Raw genomic sequence first — 16,793 nt, forward strand, 5'->3', positions numbered from 1 at the left:
GGAGCCGGGCAGCTCCTCCAGCAGCATTTGGGATTTTGTCTTTGTTAGAGCTGTGATCTATCACATCCATAGCAGAGGCAGACAGAGGGAAGTGTAATTTAACTGGTGGCACAGAGGCGATTTCTCTCTAAGTAATGAGTTAAAATGGTTTTGGTACTGCTCTGTATGCGTGTGGCAAATTTATCTGGCGGGATTTCATCCAAGTGCTGACATGGAAAAAGACTTTTCCCAGAAACACAGATATTTTAAGACCCTCGTGTAGGAAAGTAAGGGCACAACTAAAAATAATGTAATAGATTGCTTCCTTTTAATTATTAGCAGAATTGACAGCACTGTCTGTTAAGATTGTGTTGGATTTCCTGTGAATAATATGAGGCTGTTTTCAATTGCTTGTGATACTTCCAAACTTGAGGATTTTGGCCTTAAACTTTCCCTGTTAGATGTCTACCTCAGATGAATTTTTTTAGATTACAGCAAAAACGAGTCTTACTCTTTCCAAGAAGGCAACTAAGAAAAAATATGTTGTTTTCCTATTGATTAAAAGTAAAAAGAATATTCATGTAGGGGATTGGGCTGTGAAGCCTTGGTGCCCAAGATTTGCAGCAGTAACTTAGAACTGGACAGACAAGGACGGGGCAGGTGGCTGGGTAGCGAAGGAGAGTACATAGGAGTGTGTTGGATGGGATGGGGCTAAAGGAGGGACAGGGCTCCTTGCAGTGATGGAAGGACTGTGTGTACTCCAGTGTGCCATCCTGTCCAGCATGGGCTCTTAAATCCTTGGTCTGCCACTGTTGGCTGCAAATTGGGGATCGCTGTGAGCATAGCAAAGTACATGGTTCATCCATTAGGGAGCTGAGTCGCTGAAAGTGACCTGTCTCACCACAAATGGAAAACATTGGCATTTGCTTTAAGGAGGGGGGAAAACACACACAAGAACTACACAATGCCCGGAAAATTTGGGATGAAAGACACATGAATGCATGGAAAGAGCATTAGTGAAGTTGCCACATTGAGTGCTCGACCTATGACGTCGGAGCAGTTAAGTTTCCCATGCAAGTCTTGCTCACTTTTTCTTTTTTCTCTTCTTTTGGATCCAGTTTTTGATAGTCAAGTTACAGGACTCTGAAGGTAGTACAGAGAAGGTAAGAGCAAGACTGCTCTCTGTTGGCATGCTGCCTCATTTGTGACAGAAATGGAGGACACCCAAGGAGTGGAAGATGGAAGGAAGGGACCTTAGGGCTAAGGCATATTGATGACATGGTAGGAATTTGACTTTCTCCTCTGTGCCACCAAGCCATGTCCCACTGAGCAGATCCAGCCAGGAGGCAGTTTGCAGTGAGTCTTCTCCATGCTGTTTGCAGGACAGGGAAATGAAGCTGCTAACAGCAGCGGTGTGCTTGCACACCTGAAATATGTCAAGTGGGGTTTCATAGTCTCTGCCAGTCTGTATTTCAAGCACCCAGTTGTAACTCTGAGTTTAACAAGTATTGAAAAAAGTCTCCAGAAAACCTCCTTCAGCATTCCTGCTGAGTGTCTTAGTCCTTTGAGTGTGAAATGCTGTTCAGCAGGACTTGAGCTACTTGGCATTCCTGTGCTTTGCATCCTCACACCTATTGTGGCTGTAGTGTCAAGAGTCCTGGCAGTATGTAGATGTGTGCCTGATACAATCAAGCCCATAACTCCAAGTATTTGGGAAAGGCAGGGAAAGAAAACAGCTTCTACTTGTGCCAAAGGTGTTTCCTTCTGCTCCTCTTCCTTTTCCTGTCCAGACTGTTCCTGTTCTTTGACTCACTACGTTTGGGTCATTCCCTTTCATCAAGGCACTCAGGCCAGCAGTCTCACAGGCCTTGCAGCAGGTAGGCTGCCTTAGTGTTTTGGGATTTTTTTTTTCCTGATGTTTCATCACTTCAGGGAAAAAAAAAGAAAGAAAAAATTTTCTAGCCTTTGAATGCTGCACAAGGCTCTTCCAGCTTCCTACATGGCCTATACCCACCTCAGCCTCTCTCCCTCATCTCTTATCGTTTCTTGTTTCTCCTTAATCCTTTTTAGTTAAAAATTAGAATCCACGGGCTAGCTCACATGGGAAAAGTCATGTCAATAGCCAGAAGAGCAAGTTTGTGTTATCCTTTCTGGGTAATTAATTGAAGCCCCCAGCAATATGTTTTCTTCTCCAAGTGCTTGTTCACGTGCATGCTCCCCTGCAGATGCCCTCTTGCCTCATGCCTCTCTGCTAGTGCTCTTCTCTCTCTGGAACATCCCAGGTGACCTACCTGCCCCACATCACCTACCTCCCACCTCTCAATTCCTAGGCACGTGCTTGACTCAAGATCAACACTTCTTTTAGCCGTCTTTCTCAGGATGCTTTTGAGATGAGGCTTTTTATATTTTTTTTTTTTCACTCTTAATTATTTTTAGTTCATTTTCATCAAAGATGTGTCTCCAGCTCTCCAGAATTGTTATCTTTCTTCCCTAAGTTTGTTCTTCATCTCCAGAGGAAAGGCTGGCTCCTGCACAGTGTGACACAGTCACGGCCAAGCCAATCTATAGTTCCCTCTTGTTTCCTGGCTTCTCTCTTCCTCTGGTCAGAGGGACATGCTGTGCTATGCCACCAACACCCATGTCCCCCACAATGCTGTTCAGGGGAGGGAGGAAGAGACTGAGTCTGGCTGGGTCCTATCTGGTACCTTCTCCTACTCAACCCTATTCCCAACACTGAGAAGCCACTCCCCAACACTGGGTATGCCCTGCACCTCCCAGGTTATGGACATGGTAGTTACCAGCCATAGTGCTGTCTTGACCAGCTTCCCATATATCCCTGTCTGCACAAAATTTTGAACAGCTGTACATATCTGGCAAAGTGGAATGGAGTTTTGGTATGTTGTCAAGTGTCATCTCATTGAGTTTCTGCTACATGTGGATCACTGTGGATGAGTTTTATGGGGGAAAAGCACTGGAGAAATACCATGTTCTTGTGTAGGACTCCTAGCCTAGAAAGGATCCTGAGAATAAATGTATCTCAAGTTTTACTTCCAGTCATGCCCAACTTCCATCTCTGTCAGTCTTTGATAACTGAGATAATCTGTCATGCTCAGTATTGAACAAGCCTTGTCCTTTTAATTGTGCAGGACCAGAAATTTCTTCAACTCCTTGTCGTCTTAGGAGAAAAATTCAGATGTGGGCAGCTTCATCAGGGTTGGTCACTCCAGATAGGAAGCGTTATTATGCATTCCTGTCAGAGTTCTGCTTCCCTAGGAGCTCTTCAGCCACCTTGTAGAACCAGACATTTCCCTGTGACACTTTTTGCCTAAAGAAAAAGTGCATTAGTTAGATCCTTTTAGAAGCTTCTCAAGCATTTTCTGGTCATTTTCTGAAGCATCCTCTGGGATCCGCCGTTCAGGAGTAATAGAGAACTTCTGGAGAGAGTCCAGCACAGGGCTACCAAGGTGACGAGGGAACTGGAACATTTCTCAGATGAGGAAAGGCTGCGAGACCTGGAGCTGTTTAGCCTGGAGGAGACTGAGAAGGGACCTTATTAGCACTGATAAATAACTAATAAATAATATAAATACTGATAAAGGGTAGATGTTGAGAATACGAGGATTTTTTTTCCTGTAGTGTTTTTTTCTGCAGTGGCCTGTGGCAGGACAAGGGGTACTAACACAAGAAGTTCCACTAGAACATGAGGAGAAACTTCTTTGCTGTTCAGGTGAGGGAGCCCTGGCACAGGCTGCCCAGGGAGAGTGTGGATTCTCCTTCTGTGGAGGTTTCCAAACTCACCTGGATGTGTTCCCGTGCCCTCTGATCGAGGGGAACCTGCTTTAGCAGGGAGTTGGGCTGGATGATCTCTAGAGGTCCCTTCTAACCTCCACCATTTTGGGATTCTGTGATTTTTGTGCTGGGTACTCTGCACTAGTCTGTGATCAGTAAACAGATGTTCCTAGTCTGTTAGTAGTATCTTCAAAGTCTTCAGTGGCCTAAGAACTTACCAATATAGAAAAAGTATCATGAAGAAGTAAACAGATCCTATCTAGTAGACCAATCAGATGCCAGCTGACTTGCAGTTTTGCTAGCAAAGAAATGTGGGGTTTTTAATTATGGAGCATTCCACAGAAAAATGAATGCGTTGTTTTTCTTTGTATTATAACCTGATGTTACTGTTCTTGATATTCCAAAGATGTAGAGAAGAAATCTTGCCAGCTGCATTGAGTCTAAAAATGCCTGTGACTAGAGATGTATGGTTTCTGTACTGAAGCAGTTAACCGTCTGAGGCTGGAGAGGCAGTGCTGTTAACAGTGTTTTATGATTTGCAGCACTTGATAGCCAGAGGCAACTGTGTTTGAAAATAGAGGAGTAACCTTATTGCAAAGGAAGTTAGAGACCTAAGAAGTCATTTATGGTATCTTGCGTACTTGTTTACTATTTCAGATGTATTTGTAAGCATTTTCAGTGCTGTCTTAACTTTATATTCATTCTCTTGTACTTTTATTACCTTAAATTTTCTTAAATTACACAGATATGTGTTCATAAAAGTGCAAAAATGACAGATTTTTAGGGAGTTCTAATGGGTCTGGGATGCACATGCTCATGTGTTACATGGAATATATTCATAACAAAGTGCTTTCTTTGCAAAGTTGTCCTTTAAGAAGAATAGGCTCACAGCAGCTGGAACAAATGACATACCAAGCGATTCACTTTGTATTAGGAGAGCAAACTGAATATTTGAAATGTCCTTGCCATTGACTGCTAGATCTTTCAACCTTCGTGGTGTTTTTCATTCAATTCTTACATTTTTATAGAGTTGAAATAATTTAAAGCTTTTAGGGAATTACACTGCTTTTCATTTCCATTAGATTTGACAATGACATTGCAAGTTATTTTCCCAGCCATTACCTTGTACAGTCCACAGGTTCAAAAGGTATTAAGTTCAAAGCTTGAGACCTTCAAGCAGAAAAAAATGTAGCAAGAGATTGATTATGATAATTTAGTTATCTTTAAAACAGGTTGTATTCATGAAGCCTAAAAGAGCTTTAAAAAACTGCCTTTAGGTTTAGTTATTTAATGCATATTAGAAATGTGCAAAACTGGGGAGATGGGGGGGCTGGGAGGTACCTCACAAAAATACTTGAGAAGTTTTGATCACTGAATCTTGTACGTTTACAGGAACATCATGAGATCACTTAGTCCAATGTCACTGTTGAAGCAGGGTCAGCTACAGCAGGTTGATCAAGACTGTATGCAATTCAGTTGTGAATTTCTCCAAGGATGGAGACTCTACAACCCTTAGTTTGGCTGCCCTCACAGTATAAAACATATTTTCTTGTGTTCTGAAATAATTTCATATGTTTTATTTTGTGCCCATTGCCTCTTATGCCATCATCTATGAGTGCAACCAATCAGGCCCATGGACTTAGGTATTTCCTTTTTATTTTTTAAGTGCTCCTTAAACCTGGTGGTCCTCCACCAATGTTAAGTCTTCCTTGCTCCAAACTTTCCCTCTGGACTTAGGGGTCTGGGATTCCTGAAGGGTGGTCTCATTAGTAAAGAAGACCAAAGTCTGCTCTCCTGAAATCCAATTCTGTGGTCCTGCTTTTTGTCCTGTTGCCTCCTCTTGGAGTTTTCAAGTCCACTTGCTCATTGGTTGCTGCAGCCAGTGCTGCCTCTGTGACTTCCACATCCCTCAATAAGTCTTCCGTGTTTGTAAGTGTCAGGTTCAGGAGAGCACCTTCCTTGTGGACGTCTTGATGACCTGTGTCAGGAATTCATCACTGATGCACTGAAATCTCCTAAATTGCTTAAGTCCTGCTATCTTGTTCTCCAGGAGCCAGATTGGTTAAAGTCCCCCACGAAGACCAGGACCTGTGAAATTAAGACTTCTTCTGAGTTTTTAAAGAAGGCTTCATTTACTTCTACCTGATCAGGAGGTCTACAGCAGTCTACCTGCTATAAGAGCATTCATCTTAGTCTGTTCACTTATCTTGAGTTTAAGCTCTTTACCGACTCCAGATCCATACCAAGGCTTCTCCCTCACTTAAAGGGCAACTTCTGCTCCACCCTGTGATTCCTAAAAAGCCTGTATCCCTCCATCAGAGCATTCCAGTCATGTGAGCTCTCTCACCATGTCTCCATAATCCCATGGAGGTCATAACCTGGTAGCTGCACGGAGACTTGTATCCCTCCTGCCTGTCCCCATGCTGCATGCACCAGGGTAGAGACATTTGGGAGAGGCACCCAAGTGTGCCGATTTTCCAGGACAGGCTCAAGACCTTTCCCATCAGACTTTTCAGCCAACACCTCCTTCTTTACATGCCTGCATTCAAAGAGCTGCCACTTCATCTCATTTCTGTTGATTGCTGTGTCCTTTCTGCTCACACCAGCCCAGGCCCTTGTCCCCAGCTTCCTTAGCTGCTGTTGAGTAACCCATCCCTCACCTATTGTTTCCTGTTAAAGCTCTGACAACCAGCTTGGCCAGCCTGTTGGCAAGGGTACTTTTTCCCTGTTTAATCAGGTGGATCCCATCTCTTCCAAGAAACTGTTGATTCCCAGAGACAGTTCCACTGTTATAGAAACTGAAATCCTTCTGCCAACAGCAGCAATTATTACCAGCACTAAAAATAGTGACTCTTGTGACTAAGAGGGGTGGGCTGCACCCCCATCTATGCTGGAGGAATGCGTGAAACCCAGAGGGTCTTGCCTTAAGCTTCAAAGCAACAAACATATTGCCCTTCTGCATGTCCTGCTCCTCTCTGGAATGGATATATCTGCTGTAGCTGTGAACAACCTCTCGCCATCCTTGCTGAGATACTTGCAGACAATTAATTGTTTATATTACCTTTATCTGCCTCAGTCTGCTTTCTATAGGCTTGTTTTAGTTACATGGCAAAACCTCTTCCTGCATTTAGAGAAAAAGGCTTAGTTTCAGATTTGAGACACTGTTCTTCAAAGACCAAGTTACTTACAAGTAGTCACTCCTTCTGCATGTGTTCAATAACTGGTTTTTTTTAGCTTTATTAGATTTAACATCAGTATTACTTTTCATACTGATGACCTAATTGTTTTTAAATCTCTGCCCTGACAACTTGAAAAGTTCGGCAGTTTCTTTATAAGCCTATGAAACAGGTAGAGCCTAAGCTCTGTTAAAGTAAATTGATTTATTTACCTATATTGTACTTAAAGACAGTTCACATACTCTATTCCCCCCCAACAGAAATGATTATCAGCCTGAGACAGATAACTGTGAATTTTATCTTGCCAATGAACTTTGAAAAAGTCTGAGCCTGTGTGATTTATAGCAAAAATTACGTAGTTCCCTTTTGTTTTAGGAGCCACTTTCAGAGAAGTTCTCTACCTCTGGTTAGGAAGATCTGATTAGAATGATCTTGTGTTTTGCTTCTGTACAGCTGTTCTAAGTTGAATGTCCTCAGTTTCCTCTTAACTAACTTTCTAAGGGTGGAAGTTTCAGAGGATCTTTATGACAGTCTCTCACTTTACAGGTAAAATTTAGGGGATGAGTCAGGAAGAAATGGGAGAAACAAAGTAGCAGAAACCCTCTTTAGAGGGTTTGTGTCTCAGTTTAAGAATTTAGTCGCCAAATACGTTGATGCTTGTTATGCTTCTCTGTGGTGGCTTTGTGAATGGAGTAGCATCCATAGGTGTCCAGGCACAAGAGGTTCTTATTCCTTCAGAGGGAAAATCAAGTGGAAAATGAAGGGGCCATCATTACTTGAGACACGGGCTTTCATAGCATTTAATGCTGAGGTTGCCCTGACCTTTCCCTTTAGCAGTTGTTTTGGACCTAGTTTCTAAGGTAAAAGCTATAATTCACAATTACTCTTTTCATTAAGTTGTTTTTTTGAGAACAGAGTGAACTTTATCTATGATGACTTACATTTCATTTGCCTGTTATCCTCTGGGATGTTTTTAGATTATATCAAAACCCAATGAACCAGCTCGTCAGCATGAAAGCCACCCTGAGGAGACAGAAGAAGAGTTAAGGGAACACCAAGCCCTTTTGGAGGAGCCATACAGTGACCGAGTCACAAGCCAAAAGGAGGCCCCAGGGATGGCCAACATGGTGCAAGTGAAGCAAGAACCCATTGAGAGTGATGAGGAAGAAGCAGAGCCACAGCAGGAGCTGGAGTCTGGGCAGAGGCAGGCTGAACAGGAGCTGCTCTTCCGTCAGGTGAGCTCCCAAAATACCAAATTTGATTCTTTGTAGATTATTTGGTTCTTTGTGTAATCACCTTATACTACTCTAAGGGACAGAAGAAGCTAGGGAGATCCAGCTCTTGAGAATTTGCTATGTAAAGAAACCTGCAGGCCAAATCAGTGCCTTCCTTCCCTGGAGGCACTGTGTGTCAAATGAGAAGTCACAGGAAGGAGAATCTGGATTACTGGCAAAAAACACAGTGTGTTCACAGCCTCTGAACCACTTTCTTCTCATTTCTTTGGGAAGACAAAGTGTGTCTTTAAATTTTTGAGCACTAAATACTAGCAGAGGATTTTACCTCTTAAAACAAATGGACTGCCCCAGAGAAGGGCTGGATAAGGAGCAAAGGATGACATTCATTGGAGGGGATTCCTTCTTCAGAGCTGGAGATCCTAGAGATCGTAGCTGCGCTCACTTTTGAGAGTAAACACCTGTGGATTGCAAGTTACAAAGCCAATAACATCATAGCATAGCATAAACTTCCCAATTACCTGTCAGTCTCCTAAAAGCTGCCTCTTGGGGTAGCAGTACTTAAGGTGAGAAGGTTGCAGCTCTCACAAGGCATCAGTGCTCTGCTCATGTTTGGAGCCCTTAGCATCTGTCTGTACCTACAGCCATGTGGAATCCTCAGCACGGGATCTGCAGCCAAGTCCAGATTTCTGTGGTCCTGCCAGCATGTAGTGCTCTGAGTAAATACACAGCCCTTGGCCGGTGAAAGTGGGCTTGTGCCAGGTTTTCAGTTGCAGTGCCTGCAACTGAGTTGTAAATTGGTTGCTCCCTGGAGTCATTCTCATTTGACAGCTGTCTTACCTTCCCAATGCTGTGGTCAGGACTTCCCGCACAAGTATTGCTGGCTCTGAGTCAGAAACTACATCTTTGGTTCCTTATTGAGCACCAGTATCTTCGTAACAGCAATGCCTTGAAAGATCAGTGCAGTTGCCAGCCCTGCAGTCACATCTGAGCATCAATGCCTTAGAAAATAAATAAATAAATAGATAAATCTGGGTGCGGGGATCAACTAAGTAAGTGTGCAGATCATATGAAGCTGGGCAGGTGTGTAGATCTGCTTGAGGGCAGGAAGCCTCTTCAGAGGGAGCTGGACATGCTGCAACAATGGATTGAGGCCAGTTGTATGAGATTTGCCAAAGCCAAGTGCCAGGTCCTGCGCATGGGCCACACCAACCCCAGGCATTGCTGCAGGCTTGGGGCAGAGGGGCTGGAAAGCTGTCCAGAGGGAAAGGACATGAGGGTATTGATAAACAGCAGCTGAACGTGAGCCAGCATTGTGGCCAGGAAGGCCAGTGGCATCCTTGCTTGTATCAGCACTAGTGTGACCAGCAGAACAAGGGAAGTGATTGTTCCCCTCTATGGGCACTGGTGAGGCCACACCTCCAGTGCTGTGTTTAGTGTTGGGCCCCTCACTCCAGAAGGGACACTGAGGTGCTGGAGCGTGTCCAGAAACAGGCACTGGAACTGGGGAACAGTTTAGAGAGCTGAGGAGTGGCTGAGGGACCTGTGGGTGTTTAGTCTGGAGAAAAGGAGGCTGAGGGGAGACATGATCACTCTCTACAACTACCTGACAGGAGATTGTAGTGGAGTGAGGGTCGTTTTCTTCTTCCAGGTAATGCATGATAGAATAAGAGGAAATGGCCTCAAAGATTGGAGATTAGGAAGAACTGTTTAACTGGGAGGCTTGTTAGACACTGGCACAGGCTGCTCAGAAAGGTAGTGGAGTCCCCATCCCAGTGGAAAAGACATATAGCTGAGGAGCTGAGGGACATAATAAATGATGAGTTTGGCAGTGTGAGGTCAGTGGCTGGACTCAATGATACTAAAGGTGTTTTCCAACTGAGATGATTCTGTGATTCTACGATGGTGTGGCTGCCCAGAGAATCGGCTTGGTTGAAAACTCGCTCTCCTGCCTGACGTTTGCCTGAACTGGACTCATTCCCTGGTCTAGTGCATGAAATATGGTTCCACAGAGATCAGTTCTGGGGCCAGTCTTATTCAACATCTTCATCAGTGACTTGGATGAGGGGAGAGTGTACCCTCAGCAAGTTGGCTGATGACCCCAAACTGGGAGGACTGGCTGATTCCCCAGAAGGCTGTGCTGCCATTCAGTGGGATCTCAACCGGCTTGAGAGTTGGGCAGAGAGGAACCTCATGAGGTTCAACAAGGACAAGTGCAGAGTCCTGCACCCCATGAACCAGTACAGGCTGGGAATTGCACTGCTGGAGAGCAGCTGTGCAGAGAGAGACTTGGGAGTCCTGATTGATAATAAACTAACCATGAGCCAGCAATGTGCCCTCGTGGCCAAGAAGGCCAGTGGCATCCTGGGATGCATCAAGAAGAGTGTGGCCAGCAGGTTGAAAGAAGTTCTCCCCCCACCTCTATTCTGCCCTGGTAAGGCTTCTTCTGGGGTCCTGCATCCAGTTCTGGGCTCTTCAGTTTGGAAATGGTAGAGAACTTCTTGAGAGGGTCCAGTGGAGGGTTACCAAGATGATGAGGGGACTGGAACATCTCTGTGATGAGGAAAGGCTGCAGGATCTGGAGCTGTTTAGCCTGGAGAAGACTGAGAGTGGAGCTCATCAGCATTTATAAATACCTAAAGGATGGGTGTCAAGAGGATGGGGCCAGTCTTTTTTCTGTAGCACCCAGTGACAGGACAAAGGGGTAATGGACACAAGCTGGAACACAGCAAGTTCTACTGGAACATGAGGAGAAACTTCTTTGCTATGAGGGTGAGGGAGCCCTGGCACAGGATGCCCGGGATGGGTGTGGAGTCTCCTGCTTTGGAGGTTTACAAACCCACCTGGACACGTTCCTGTGTGACCTGATTGACGTGAACCTGCTTTAGGAGGGGGTTGAACTGGATGATCTCTAGAGATCCCTTCTAACCGCCATTATTCTGGGATTCTGAGTCTGTGAAATTCACCACTGAAGAGGTGGAGAGGCACAGGTTGAGGAATTTGTGGCCAGGCCCACGGGGAGGATGGGGCTGCTTCTGCTGATATCCTTGCATCAGCCTCAGGGCTATGGTTTGAGCACACTGCACTTGCCAGACTTTGCTCTAGAAATGTACACATTTACATTTTCTGCATGCTTGTGCTGGTTTATCAAGGAAAGGAGTCCAGGCTGCACACTTTAAGAACTCTTAAAAACCCTTTTATGAAGGCACCACACAGACTTTCAGCAACTACCTACTTCTTCTCCCTGCAGCAAGCCCTTCTATTGGAGCAGCAACGTATTCACCAGCTGAGAAACTACCAGGCATCGCTGGAGGCAGCTGGCATGCCAGTCTCTTTTGGTGGGCATCGGCCTCTGTCCCGTGCACAGTCTTCTCCTGCCTCAGCCACCTTCCCAATGTCTGTACAGGAGCCACCCACTAAGCCAAGATTCACAACAGGTAACATTTTGGGTCACAGGAGGTGGAAGTGGTGGGGCCACAGTTACTGTTTTGCCTTATGTTGTGCTTTTCTGCCCTGTCCCTGCAAAGCTATTTGTTTGGGGTCTGCATCTCAGTTGTATCTGTGGATTCCATAACATCTTGTCTTCTTCAAGGATAAGATTCAGGCATCTTACACCCTGTTATGCTTGTCCTTTCTCTAGAGGGACAGACACCCTACAGTCCAGACTAGAAAATACCCTGCAAAAATCAATAGAAGCATAGTACAGTAATTAGCTATCTCTGGTAAAAAAAGGACAAGTGGTGTGCTGTGACAAAGCTGATTTAGATGCAAAGCAGAGGGAGGCAGTGTTGTTGAAGAGGACAGCATGCCAAATGCAGTATCTGTTTGCTTTATTTTCTGCACCTTCTCCAGTCCCTGTGCAAAATCTCACGCCATAAGTTATCCACTCTGGGCTCTGTGCCAGCCTGCCTCTCCTGTAACATAATCTCTGCCCGGGAGTCTGTGGTTATAGGTTAGGAAAAATGAGGTGAGCTGATTACTTCAGGTTTTCTTGAACAGACAGACAGACTGAAGAGTGTTTTCTTACCTGTTCAGTCTTCATCTCGAAGGAAAATTATGAGTGCAATTCTGCCTATGTCTAGTGAAAACTGTAAGTGCAAAAAAGGTGTTAATCTGCCCACAAAGATTAAAGGCAAATAATGATCATTCTTCTTAAATCCTGACAACCAACTTTTTTCTGCCATAATCCTCTCTGTCTGTTCAGTAGCCTTAGTAACAGATGAAAGTTAACTTCTGTGCAACTTTTCAAGTCCTTTGTTGGGTGATTAGGCAGGCTTGTTTTGAAGTCCACCTTGTTCCCTAAATGTCAAGTTCTATTTTGTGAATGAACATTTTGCAATGTGATGTGTGCCCTGGAAAAAGGAAGAGGAAAAAAAAAATCCAGAATGCCCAAATAAGAGAATCTCATGATTGTGTTTCTCTTTCACTTCTCTACTTATTTAACCCTCGTTTTTTGCATCATTAAGATCAGTGCTGTGAATTGGGTTTATTTTCAGACACTGATGTAGCAGTGTAACACTAAAAGTGGTATGTTAAAAATGACTTTGTTCTTCGAATGCTGGCTGCAGGATGGGGAGCATGTGTGATCCGCTCTGGAAGAGCCCAAGCAGTATCTCATCTTTGCAAATCATCCCTTTTAAGTCTCTGTCTGTTAATATTTAAACCTTCAATTTCAGCAAACCTACACTTCTAATGCAACCAATTATAGCAAGATTATTCTAGATTTTGGCTTTTATGAAGCATGTAAAGGGAAGTCTTCTGGCTCATGGTCAAACCAGATGAAACTTGAGCATCTAATACATTTAGACCCAAACCTTGGTCCTTTAAAAACCAGGAAGCCTGGCCCTACTTTAAGAGATTATTCATTCCTTTTAATTCTCCCGTTCTCCTCCTTCAGTATTTAAGTTGCCTTGTCAATCATATGCAAGATTTTCAACATACAGTAACATTTCCTACCAGAGGATGACCCGGATATATGCCTCTAAATTCCATTTTAAATTACACTTACTAGTAAGAATGCAGATTTTTAAAGCTACTGTTTGCAAAGACACTGTTACAATGTGATGATTTATTTTCTTTGGAGGCAGGGTTTAAAAAAAAAAGTGACTTAAAATAAGAGTTGGAATATCACACTGCTTTTATATACCACTGCACAATCCAGTGCAATGGTAGGAAGAATGTTTAGTGTATTTCACCTGTAAAATATCCTTTTCGTGGAATTTATCCATGTTAAGACTTCAAGGGCTTGATTTTTTCCTTTACCTTCTGCCTTGTTTAGTTCTCTCATTTATGTTAGGCAAATGGAGGAGGAAAAACATGATAAAATGCTGCCAAGGGAGGAAATGTTGAGCATTCACTGACACTAATAAAGGTGCAAAGCATGAAAGGTGAGACCTTTATATCAGTCCTATAACTAGTCCTCCACCTGACTTGAAAGGTGAAGGACTAGTTTTATTACCCACCATTATCTGCCTAACAGTGGCAGAAAAAGAGAGGCTACTGCTGTGATCATGCCGACATGGAGAGGAAGAGCAGGCATTTCAGCTGCTGAGCATGTGTGTGCGAGTTAGATGGAGAATGTTCTCGTGAAGTTGTCTGTGGTGCATCGGAAATTGGTTTTGGAGGTGGATACTGAAGCTTAATCATGAGGATTGAACTGTTCTTTGAAAGGCAGGAAATTAAAGTCTCGGGTATTTTTCCAAGCAAGCAGAGCTGAAGTGCGTCAGGCTTCTTTTTCACTAAGAAAATCCATCTGTTTGATAAGTGGCTGCTTTGGAGACTGATTCTAACACAGTTATGTGCTTTGGATTTCAGAGGAATTAAGATTTGAATTGTGATCATTTTGTGAGAGGGCTGGAAGAAACAAACCTCATTCAATGGCCCTAATGAAGCCAACCAGAATCACTCTAGATGCAAACATAGCTTTTAAGAGATCTGTTATTGTCCAACAGGTGAAGGAATTGTTCATCACTTTCATGTTCAGGATAGAGCACACTAATGCTTTCTCTGGACAGAGTTAGGACCAGACACCTGGAAACTCTGGGGTTTATGTATAATTTATTTTTCTGTGTGACCAATATCTGAGATTTCAAAGGTACAGGGAAAGACCAACATAATACACCTCTCAAACATGATGTGCATTTCTCCACATGAAAGTGAAAACAGTGCCCTTCCTGACTTCTTCAAGCAATCAGTTTTATGTTCTGATGCATGTTAATTTTCCTTCCTACTAGCATATAAAAGAGCCAGTCCTTGAACTTGCCCTCACTAGCACAAGTGGCTCCCTTGACTTTAATGAACACTTCGACATACACCTTTCCACACACTTGAATAAGACTTCTCAAGTTAGGCCATTAATTTGCATAGCTCCAATTATCCAGTCTCTGATCTTCTGTAAAAATGGTTCCACGGATTATACCGATGTTCTGCATTGAAGTGTTTTTCATTTCTGATGAAGGCATTCATTCTCTCCTATGCAGAGCAATGTAATTATCTCAACCTCAAATCAGATGTTTGTACTGCCAAGAAAAGCGAGTTGGTTATGCTTTAGTGCTGACCTTTAAAAATGATTTTTCTCATGTCTTAAAGAGTATTTCTTCCAGCACCACTTAATTTAACTTGTAATGGACGATGTAGTTTTATATTTTAAGCTTAAATTGCCAAGTGTGTGTGTGTGTGTGTGTGTCTTCATTTGAGTGTCTCTGACCACAAGAAGGAAATTGAAACAGTTCTCTTCTTTCCAGTGGTTTAGTTTTTAAAAAAGACAAATATCGAGTGACATGTGATTACAATACAGAAGAACTTCACTGAGACACTACTCTTATCAGTGAATCATTGACAAAAGGAGAAACTTTACAGATCAGCCCAGTTCTATAAACCCCACTGGAGTCAAGTAGGATACCTCCCCTTTTTTGGAAAAACCCTTTTTTAACCTATTTCCTTACCCATGGTAAATAGGCCTAGTTATCAAAACCCACTTTAGATAGATATGTGTATTTTAAACTCATGAGGCCTTCCAGCACTTGGGGATGCAGGGGAGAAAGTGCTGGTTTGTGTGGCCAGAGATCTCACCTACAGCCACAGAGAATGAGACAGAGACTTTTAATCTGGCCAGACATCTCTCTACCTCTGTACCTATTGTTTCATCATGGTAATTCTTCAAGAGTTACTTTTTAAAGGTTAAATACTTAGGGAAAACACCTTTTGAAAAGAAAAATTCAACACTTATTCCTCTATCAACCATTTAAGTGGCCTTAGACCCCTTCAGGCTTTGCAGAGTTATCAGTGTAACTCACTGCCAGGTTGTGCTGAGCTTCCAAGTAGCAAAAAAGCTTTGTTAGGACAACAGCATTAAGCATCACCTGGGAATCCAGGAGTGAGCAACAAAGAGATGATTAAAAAACACTGCTTGAAAATACTTGATGTTTTCCCACAAACATATAAAGATGTGGCATGAACTAGCTTCAGATTTATATCCAGGTTGGCGTGTTCTTTGCAAATGAGCTGCCTGCCTGCCCTGCCTGTGCCAACTGCTGTGCAAGCTGCTGCCCCACACCTGTCTGCTGCACCAGGCCCTGTTTGTCTGTCCTGGTCACTGTGCTCCTGGTTGCTCATGCGCCCTGGGGAACATTTAAATCCCCTGCAGTTGCTGTGGCTCTGCCTCCCGGCAAGACACTCACAAGAGCTGCCAGCTCCTGGTTGGTCTCCTCTGTTCTCCTCTGTTCCCTGTGCTCCAGGAACCCCTGGATTACCTCAGTTGGCTGCTCAGCTGCAAATAAATGAGCCTTGCCTCCACCATGTGTCCCACTGATTAAATAGCAGTAACGGTTTCCCCTTTCCCTTCTCTTTAGCCATTACCTGAAAGCTGCACCATCTTGTAGTACTTGGTCTCTAAGGTCAGTGCCCTCCAAAGGTACAGCCCTGGCTCTGTTGGCACCAACAGCAGAGGGACAGTGGGCTGAAGGGAGCCAGGGTTGCACCAGATAGGGCAGCAACTCTGTGATGAATAACTTGCTGCTTATACTTCTTTTTGCTTAAATTCAAGGCTGGTTGTCTGAGAATATATATGTTGGATAGATATGCATGCAGCTTTTGACTTTAAATAAAGCCTAGATATTGACCCCATAGGAATGTCTGGAAATCAGAGAAGTCAGAACCACTTTTTTTAATATGAATGATTTAGCCAGACCTAGTGCAGTCCCATGTGGTCTAGGTGAACAGCTACATGGGGTTCTTTAGGGTAACAAATACTTTAGCAAAATGTCCCTTGAAGATGAGTTTCCTTAAAAAATAGTCTATTTTCTGTTGTGTAAGGGGTAACAGACAAAAGCTGGAACACAAAAAATTCCACCTAAGCTGATGCAAAAACTACTTGACTGTGAGGGTGAGGGAGCCTTGGCACAGGCTGCCCAGGGAGGGTGTGGAGTCTCCTTCTCTGGATATGTTCCTTCACAACCTGATCTAGGTGGACCTGCTTTACCAGGGGGTTGGACTAGATGATATTTAAAGGTTCCTTCCAACCTCTACCATTCTATTCTGTTCTGTGTAATCTGAGGCAAGATAACTGCAGACCTTGTGCAAATTTTAATGAACTCAGACTGGAGAGATCTCAGGGACA

At 43.7% G+C, this 16,793-nt stretch overlaps 1 protein-coding gene across 7 annotated transcripts in view; it reads left to right on the forward strand.

The window, feature by feature from the left end:
* HDAC4 (histone deacetylase 4) overlaps positions 1 to 16,793 on the forward strand; it is a 288,250-nt gene that overhangs the window by 215,918 nt on the left and 55,539 nt on the right. For all 7 annotated transcript variants that reach the window (XM_062002060.1, XM_062002065.1, XM_062002062.1 and 4 more), the window contains 2 exons: positions 7,922 to 8,179; positions 11,427 to 11,613. In XM_062002060.1, the coding sequence (XP_061858044.1) occupies positions 7,922 to 8,179; positions 11,427 to 11,613 (445 nt within the window). The remainder of the gene's footprint in view (positions 1 to 7,921; positions 8,180 to 11,426; positions 11,614 to 16,793) is intronic.

This window comes from Colius striatus, chromosome 9 (assembly GCF_028858725.1).
Source record: "Colius striatus isolate bColStr4 chromosome 9, bColStr4.1.hap1, whole genome shotgun sequence".
NCBI classification, from domain to species: Eukaryota; Metazoa; Chordata; class Aves; order Coliiformes; family Coliidae; genus Colius; species Colius striatus.